Source organism: Eptatretus burgeri, chromosome 3, assembly GCF_056783735.1.
Source record: "Eptatretus burgeri isolate ZD-2024b chromosome 3, Ebu_testis_v1, whole genome shotgun sequence".
NCBI lineage: Eukaryota > Metazoa > Chordata > Myxini > Myxiniformes > Myxinidae > Eptatretus > Eptatretus burgeri.
This window is the reverse complement of record NC_140963.1, coordinates 131,452,043-131,461,180: the sequence shown is the minus strand read 5'-3', so window position 1 is coordinate 131,461,180 and position 9,138 is coordinate 131,452,043. Positions and strand designations below refer to the sequence as shown.

The window sequence follows — 9,138 nt, the reverse complement described above, 5'->3', positions numbered from 1 at the left end:
CATGAAGCACTTGTAGCTCGAGCAAGACATATCACAAAGGTGTTGTGATCATCCACACACAATGCTAATACTCCATTGCAAACGACAGACAAACATACATTATATACATATATATATATATATATATATATATATATATATATATATCTATCTATATACATGATATATAAAATATATATATATATATATCAATCAAAAAATTTATGTGTAATACAATGGTAAACAAGAAAACAAGCAATGTGCTCTTACAATGAACGTAACGTGTGCATGAGGAAATAACAGCACCAGTGTTTGGAACAATCTGCTGTTTTATTACAATGTAAACAATCGGCGCCATTTTGTGGGAATACGGCTTTTGAAATCGGGCTAAAGGTTTCCATATTCGGAATGGGCCCTCGTAACGTCTACACCTACGAAGAAACAAAACTGTTGAGCTATTATGATAAGGCTATATAAAACAATAAAATAATGCTTGTATATGAGGAGTCATCAGCACCATTATTGCAAATCATTGTACAAGTATTTAAAACAAAACATAAAAAAAACAACAATACAAACAACAATATAAAAAAATCAATAAATATTCCATCACCAAAGCACAAACGGGGTCTCTGGTCAGATTCCAAATACTATTAAAAACTGTAACATCAGCTAGAAAATAAATTAAAAAAATACTCATATAAAACAAGTCCACTTTATACGTACGATTTAAGAGATCCTACGAGCAAAGGGGGGAAATACGATACAATGTAATCACAGGTCTCAAGAAACACTTCTGAATAGCAAATAGCTTGCATTTTTGAGGGGGTGGAGTGGGATGGGTTGGGTCGTGGTTTGGGGAGAGGGTGAGAATAAGAATACAAAATTGGAGGCACCAATAAAAATGGACCAAAAATCCGGAACTATTTATGTGTTGTAAACTGGACTGTGCTCGCTAGGAATGGCATGCACGTGCCGGGGACTATACATCGTATCTCCTGAATTTGTAGCTGGGAGGCAACGGGGTTACTGCACCCCCCATCTGCCATTTCCACACCGGATGGCTTTTGTGCGGCGGCGGCTTCGGGGCCAGGCTTCCACAGCTGGAAGGGTAGGCGGGCCTCAAGTCACCATCCTCCCCCAGCGTGAGTGAGGCCGGAGACGGAAAATTTGCCATCAAATGGAAGGGCCTTTTCCCTGAGGGCGCTGCACGTCGCTTTCCCAACGAGGCTCCGGGCACTCTTGACGCCCCCGGGGATCGCTGTCCCTGTGCGTGTCCCTCGTCCCGTGAGCTGCGGTTCGCCGAGTCGGCCTGACCGCCCGTGGCGCTTTTGCATTTTCTCGGCGGCGTCTGTGGAGAAGCTTTCCTCTTAACGGACGGTAGTTGCGACAGCGTGTCGCATGAGGTAATTTTGGTTAAAGTGCAAGGCTGCGATTGTATCCATTGCTTGCACCCCACGTTCGAGGAGGTAGCTTTTTTGCAAGTTTTCAAAGTGCATTGCTCAAAGTTTGCAGTGCAGCCCGCAAATCCATGCCCAGCACTATCCCCGCCATCCAGAACCATATCCACGGCCATTTGGCCCTTTTTACCTCCTGTTTTCCCTTTACGGGGTGACGTCTGCTCGTCAAGACGTTCCTTTTTAACAGTTGAGTCAATCTTGGAATCCCACAAACCCTGGACCACATTTTCACTCTTGGGGGGCACCCTTTCTGGCCACACTTCAATTTTCACCTTATTTACATCCACAGCTATGGCTCGGGCGGAAGGGTCACGCCGCTCATCTTGGCATTTGTTCAAATCGTCGGCAGTGCCGAACCGGTCTGGTGCAGCATGACCCAATGCAAACGCGGAGTTGTCCGGCTCGCTTCGCTCTCTCTTGATAAACTCGGCCTTGCACGCAATGTCGTCACATTCCATAGGCTGCTGTGGTCCCGGGCCACTGCCGAAGCCATGAGGCGGCCTTCGAAACAAGGCCTGCTTGTTGTCCTCGATGCGTGTCTGAGGTAGCACTGATAAATCCCACCCGGAGAAATGTTCCCGGTGTGCCGTGGGGTGGACTACAGATGGCAAGCAAGTCCTGAAGGTCGCGGTGTTTCCCTTGGACACGAATGGCTCAATGCCGTATGCCTGCTCCGCTTTTCCAACAGGGAAAAATAACTTGAAAGGGCATTCTGTGAGCCCGGCTGTGGCACAGCGCTCGGCAAACGTGTAACCGGCTTTATTATTAGGAGGCTGGTATTCAGGACATGGCTTGATCGCCGCTTGGAAGGCACCAAAGTTCTTTCCGTGGCCACAGCCGACGAGGCCTGCCCGTCTGTAGCGGATGCTCTGTGAGGAAGCCCTGCTCGAAACCGAGCTACACTCGGAGTCGGACGAACCTTCCCGGTCACTGTCACTTGACGAATCAGACGAGTAGAGAGTCGAATAATCCTCGTCTTCGAAATCCTCTTCCTCCTCATCCTCCCCGTCCTCATCATCATCTATGTGCTCATCGGACCACGAGCTGCCTCCAGCTGATATGCTAGATATGTCCGATGAGGCGTCATCCAGGCCAGGCCATGAGCCGTATCCCATAAATCCGTTCGGCCTTCGGGCCTCAATGGGACAACATAACTGTAATCCTGGGGCCAGGGCGGCCTGCGCTGGGTCTCTGGTGACTCCCGAACGTTCCTTAATAGTCCCGGGGAATTGCGTGAGGTTGGTACGCGGCACGCGACAACCCCCAAACCTCGAGAGGGGGCGGCCCCTCTGCGCGCAAAACACGTCCTGGGGCGCCTCGCCCGCCCGAGTCATGGCGGAAGAAGCACAAAGCGCGGCGCACCCGGGCAGCAAGCTGCACAAAAATGCAGACGAGCCCACGAACAAGGCCGGTAGCGGCAGTGCGGGAGCATTTTCATAGTTTCGGACATCCCACGCTCTTCCTGTGGGAGTTCCTGGGCCTTTTCGCCGGACTGATCTCGCGTCCTTTCGAGAAGGTTTCACGGTGGCTCCACGAGTGGGACTAGTACGTCGGGGCGGCGCACAGGGCACCGACTCCCCCTCATGCGCTCTGCACATCATGTCTCCGGCCGCTCCGCCCTCAGCTTTGTCCTCTCGCACGGACGAGCTGGGACGTGGGCTGTCAAAGGCGCCACGGTCGTGCCTCTGACTCTTGTTCCTTCGCGGTCTGCGCTGCTTGGTCTTGAGTACGCGTTCTGTGCGGCACGAGTTGTAAAGCACCTCAACGTCCTCCCGTGAAATGAGAGTGCATTTGGCAGCATGAAAGGCGATCGAGTTGATGGCCTTCAGCTTCCTCAGCTCCTGCAACCCACAGTAATGCTTCTTCACGTTCAGATGGTCCATTCGTTTGTGAACGGTGGTTCTGGGGATGTTTTTCAGCAAATCGGTGAAAACCTGAGAAAGTGCAAACATCTGTCGTCCATTTGTGACAATGTAACCCAGTTTAACACCGTCGACCACCTCGTACCCGCATTGTAAGGCCGGAAATCGGCCACCTGCGGCCTTTCTGCCGGAGCCGATTCCGTTGCTCGTGGCGAAGCGAGTCTGCATATCGCCTGAAACACAAGCAAAATGGTCCTTAAAATCACGGCCTCGTCACACCGTGCGATGATGTACTCGCAACGCCGATGTCGCCAATGATTTTTCTCATAATAGTAATGATAATGATGATAATGATCAATAATAACATATCGAGGTTCGTGCAAAGGCGTATATAGATGTGGAGCCATATATATATATATAACGAAAGCCGACGCCGCGTTACGCCCTCGTACCTTCGCAAATTCGCTCAGGTCGCGAAGACTGAGCGGTCGAAGACATGGGAGGGCATTGGTGGCGCGGCGTCCCTGAACCCCAGGGAGACCGCGCGAGCCGAGACGGCTGTGCAGCTGCTCCGGAGCAGCGCGCGAGCAGCAAATAAGCGCGCGAGTGAAGTCCGGCCCGGAGCCCGCACCGCCGTCAATTAATTTCGTCGAGCTGCGCTCTGATTGGCCGCCGCCGACAGGTCATGAAATGGAAAAAAGACGGAGCCCCTGGAAGCCATTAGCATACCGCCGCATGCAAAGTCGGTCAATACGGAAGGCGCTCGCACGTCGAGGCCTCAGCTCGAGCCCGTGTTGCCGGGGAGCGAAGGACGCGCTCGTGCTTGGTTTTCCCGGAGCGCGCGCGCGCGCACAGCCACGGAGAGCGCGCGCGCGCGTCGTGCCGACACGGCGCTGTGCGCGGCGCCTTCAACGCTCAAACTACACGTTGCTCTCTGCCCATTTGGGCTTCCAAACTCAAAATCGATATTTCCAGAGCGTGCCCTTCGGACGAGTTCGCCGAAGCTGCGTCGGCGCATTCGCGGTGTATGTGGAGCCGAAAGATAAACAATAAAAAGCGGACAATCGTTTTGGAGCTTCGTCCACTCACGTGCATGCAGACGGTTGTGCTGAGCGGCGTTTTTCATCCTCTCGCACGCTCTCACTGAACTCCCGCAAATGTAGTTGTCGATGCATCCGTGATTAGCTCAACAGGGCTTCGTACGTGTCCCATTAACCCGTAAACCCGGCGGGGGCTCGGCCAGGCGGCTGGGAGTTCTACAACATGGCGCCTCGCTGCGCGGCCGCTCCGAACCAGGTACCCCGGCGCTCCTGCGCCTACACTCTTCCTTCACATCGCCTGCGTTCAGCGCACCCCCCCCCCACACACACACACATACATACACAACAAGCACTACCACCCCCCCCCCTGGTTAGTGGAGCCCGGTTTATGGACGCCCTGGACTCAGTGTGGGCGGCGCTGGGCGCGGCTGTCTGTGTTCGTGACCAACGGCGGGCCCGACCGCGTGGCGGCCTCGAGCACGACGTGCTCCTCGAAGTCTGCGCGCGCTCCTCGTAAGTGTCTTGGGCCGTGTGAGAGTCCGAGTCCGCATGTTGTTGATGTTCCGTATTAACGATCGCGGATCGTGGCGGCTTTGTGGATTGCTGACATTAAGGAAGCAGACGGAAGCGTCATCTTCGCGATATACTTGTGTGTCGCGTTCCGCTGTCGTGCCGGAGCGACCGACCCCTTCGGCCGTGCTCGGCCTCCGATCGGTCACACGTTCCCCATTCGTCCTGTCTTCCATTAATAGCTTGTGGAATTGCGGAAGCACGCGATAGCTTGTATACAAATGCCGTGTTGTACGTAACGCGACCATGTTTACCATATGAAAGGCATTAATACATGTATTACGATGTACATATATATATATATATATATATATATATATATATATATATATATATATATATATATATATATATATATCATCGGAAGAAACCCTCGCACTAGATTCAACACCCTCTCCCCCTCCCTCGCACCCCCAAATAAGACGAAAAAGTATCGGCCTCGACGTGCTGTGCACACTCGTGCAACTTCAGAGCACACGGACGAGTGATGTAAAGGAACAAACACACGTCCCTCTCACGTCCACCACCGTCACCAACAAGATTGTTCTTTTTCATGATAAACCATACAATTAGGATTTCCTTATGGTAGGAGCATGTTCGGTGGGCGGTGTTCAAAGTCTGCTCCATTAGGTGTGTCCCGGCGTCGAGCTTGCGGCCTCCGTGCTCGGGTTAACAAGCGAATGGTTTGGCAATCCCGCGCGGAAACGCGTGAAGGTCCCACGGCGTGAACAGGCGGCTCTGCTGCACGTTCGGCCGGACTTAACCGTGCTGAGAAAACCGCCACGACACGCGGTCTCGGACTCCTTCCTTATCGACGTGACCATCCGCCGCTTCGTGGTTTCCACGGATCGTCTTCGCTCTTACAAATACTCCTTGCGACGGCGACACATAGCTGGGACACTTGCAATGCCAGGGGATTTGAAAAAAGAACATTCGGATGCGTTCAGCGGACTGTCATCGAAGGCAGGTTGGAATTCGAGCAGTTGTGGATTTAAAAAACACACACACACACACACACACACACACACACACACACACACACACACACACACACACACACACACACACACACACACACACACACCTTGTGTGCTCCAATCGTCCATCTGCCCAAGAGGGAAGCGTCTGCAAATATCCTGTTGGCAAATGATTGTGAAAGCTCACACCAATGACCGGTCTGGATTGCCACACGAAAGGTGGTACGTACAGACATTAAAAAAAAAACCCGATAAAAGTTGGAATGAATGAACTTCACTTCCCAATGAATTTTGCTGTTCACGATCCTGATTTAGTAGAGTGTCGTGGTTTGTTCTCAATTCACGTGCAGTATACTGTATGTCAGTCGTTGTTCTTGGATTTAAGAGCTACAGTAGTGTATACTATATATTGCATAAAGTACACGAGGCAGGCAGTTTGTTTCTCATTTAAGGTAGAGCTCGACTTGTACTAACTCCCATTGTTCGTTGTGTGTGTTGGGTGCATCGACGCAACATAATCGTGTTCAAGCTTTACAAGGTATGTGACGCGTATTTATTATACCTGCTCGTGTTCACCTTTGTCAAGGGAGCTGAGCGACTTGTGTGTTTTCAACATTGATATATATATATATATATATATATATATATATATATATATATATATATATATATATATATATATATATATATATATATATATATATATATATATATATATAATGACATCTTCGGGCTGATTCATGTACGTGCACATACATATGATCTGATGTACCATACTCTGTGATGAAGCAGTTTCTTGTGCTGGGGTCAAACTAGGCTGTTTGCCATCCCAGCAGTAGTTTTGTCATTGGTTCATGGTGTCGGCGATAGCTCGCCTCCTGTTTGCGAAGAACACCATGGGATCCTTAATACCCACCAACCAATGCAGGCGGACAGGGGATGCCCAGTCCAGTTTAACGGCCATCCGAGGGTACATACATTGATGAATCACCATGCCAGTGAAACGAAACACCCGGATGACAGTGCATAGCTGGGTTGGGATTCAAATCCAGGCTCGACAACTCAGAGGCGAGTGTACGTACTTCTCTGGATATATATATATATATATATATATATATATATATATATATATATATATATATATATATATGTATATATATATATATATATATATATATATATATATATATCCAGAGAAGTGGCGTGTGTGTGATTGCCTGGAAGGAGGTTTGTTGCGTGCACCATCAAGCGTCGTCAGACATGAACCGTAGAGCCTTGCGATGCTTCATGTAATATATAATGCTGCCTATCGTTATGAATGCTTTGTGCGTGACCCCTGTCGGGAGTGGCGTGCTCCGGTGGTTGCGCGGGACTCTTCCCGCTAAGGCAGACCCGTGTGGGTTTGCCTGTGGCTGTGTGCCAAATTAAAAGGGCATTATGGCGAGCCTGCTTATTCATTAGCCATGTGTCTTGCGATACGTTCGAACAGAGGGGGAAACTCACTTGGAGACCAAACTTGCAGGCGAAACATCATGCACAATGAAAGTAGGCCACAGAATGCAAAGCACATCATGATCCCCTCGTGATGTCACCCGTGTTGGACGCACAACTCCACTAACAGAGCGGTACACACACGCATCCTCAAGCTCGGCTCGCGGGTGGAAACTGCGAGCAAGCGGGGAATGCGTAACAAAAGGGTGCCTCGCATCTCGTCGCTCCGAAACACGGCACAGTATATAGCCGCAGAGGCGGGGTTTGGCGGCGTAGACTCTGAACCCAGGAGAGGAGATGTTGGATTGGTGGGGGGGAAATAAAATGGTAACTTTGCAAGGTCCTTCATTTTACAAAATTAAAGACGGTGAAGCGACGTGGCTGAATTCAAACTTCGTGCCACACAACGATCGCCAAACGCCGTGGCGAAGCCGCTTCCCAAGTAGCATCCCGGTGGTGCGTTTTTGAGGGCGAGTGAAACGCAATCCGACCTTCAGCTGTTGCCTCAGGGGTGCAGAGCAGGAGCATTGTCTAACCCTCCAAACCCCACGATGATAGAATTCTCCTGCGACGCCCGTTTCAAACGCGCTCCGTGCATTTCCAACGAGACGCGGCACGCCCCGCGAACGCGCCGTCTCGAATAATTACCAATCCATGCCCTCCTTTGAGCGAATTTATTCCTCACCGCTTGGCGCTCATCTGGAGGCCATTTTGTGCATGATATTTGGGGTGGCATCATCGCGCTGACCCTGGAGAAAAATCCGCTGACCCCGCGTGCCCTTCCCATATCCCCCGCGGTCTTACTCAATGGCACTGTCCTTTGACCCTCGGGCTAAGAAACGTGATTATAGTCTTGGAAATCCCTATCTTGTTTCATTAGTGGGAACCATTGGAAAAGAAAACGGCAAGGCGAGAAGACTTGGTTGTTTTTTTGAAAAAGCCGTGCTTTTGGACATTTACGAGACGTTTTTAATGTCATTGTGCACGATGAATCGTATGTTTTACACTCCCACATGGAATAGTTGTCCATTTGCTCGCTGGATCTTGATTGTGCACCAACTGCTCACAAAGATTCCGAAGCGTGCGGGAAAACAACCAGGGATTGTTCATGACCTGAACGATAATTACTGGCCGGGATGAGAGTTGGAGCCAGGGCAGGAAAACAACCTGAGAGATGGACTCCATTCAGTGTATGAGGCAGACTGAAAGATAGATGGACTGTAGACCTTCCAAACCATGGGGTATGAACCCAGATAGGTTGTGTAAGGACACATTCATAGACTGGAAGATGAATCGACTTATAGACCTACAGGCTGGGGTCTGAACCCAAGTAATGTGGTTGAGTATGGACTCCTGCACAGGCTGAAGGTTAAAATAGACAAAGGCGGACTCAGAGAAGGAGTGAGGCAATCTATACGATTGGCTCGGACAGGTTGAGACAGAATAAACAGGCATGTTGAAATACGGATGGAGTATAGACCTGCAGGCTATGGGGCGTGAACCCAGGCATGCTGACTATATTGACTACAAAGACGACTTGGAGTTCAAACAGAAAGACTCAGAGATGGACTCAGGCAAACTAAGAGGTTGGCTCAGACAGATTGAGACAGAATAAGCAGGCAAACTGAAAAAAGGACAGAATATAGACCTGCAGGTCATTCAGGATATGAACCTCGGCTCAAGGTTTAGCATGGACTGCACAGACTGAAAGCTAATACATACTCGGAGCTGGACTCAGAGATGGACTCAGAAGACAGGC

At 50.2% G+C, this 9,138-nt stretch overlaps 1 protein-coding gene and 1 long non-coding RNA gene across 5 annotated transcripts in view; one reads left to right on the top strand and one right to left on the bottom strand.

The window, feature by feature from the left end:
- Nucleotides 1-290: 290 nt before the first annotated feature.
- LOC147030990 (SKI/DACH domain-containing protein 1-like) lies at nt 291-4,606 on the bottom strand. 4 transcript variants are annotated; one of them, XM_085875629.1, is made up of 3 exons: nt 4,391-4,606; nt 3,447-3,534; nt 291-3,373 (listed from the first exon to the last, which is right to left on the bottom strand). In XM_085875629.1, the coding sequence occupies exons 1-3, from the start codon at nt 4,474-4,476 to the stop codon at nt 962-964; spliced, it is 2,586 nt and encodes an 861-aa protein (XP_085731755.1). In that variant the 5' UTR covers nt 4,477-4,606; the 3' UTR covers nt 291-961. The 4 variants fall into 4 exon arrangements, with proteins under 4 accessions (XP_085731755.1, XP_085731756.1, XP_085731754.1 ...); XM_085875630.1 differs by lacking the exon at nt 4,391-4,606 and adding an exon at nt 3,754-4,055; XM_085875628.1 differs by having other exon boundaries at nt 291-3,534.
- The window catches only part of LOC147030989 (uncharacterized), a 75,195-nt gene continuing 70,564 nt past the window's right edge, over nt 4,508-9,138 (top strand). Inside the window, exons 1-2 of the long non-coding RNA XR_015056614.1 lie at nt 4,508-4,597; nt 4,717-4,854. This is a non-coding gene — a long non-coding RNA (uncharacterized LOC147030989). The remainder of the gene's footprint in view (nt 4,598-4,716; nt 4,855-9,138) is intronic.

What these genes read in the sequence shown, in the direction of transcription:
- LOC147030990 (XM_085875627.1), bottom strand. Translation starts at nt 3,799, where the DNA reads ATGTCTTCGACCGCTCAGTCTTCGCGACCTGAGCGAATTTGCGAAG. An exon ending in ACCTGAGCGAATTTGCGAAG is followed by an intron (nt 3,535 to 3,753) that starts GTACGAGGGCGT and finishes CTTGTGTTTCAG; the next exon opens with GCGATATGCAGACTCGCTTC.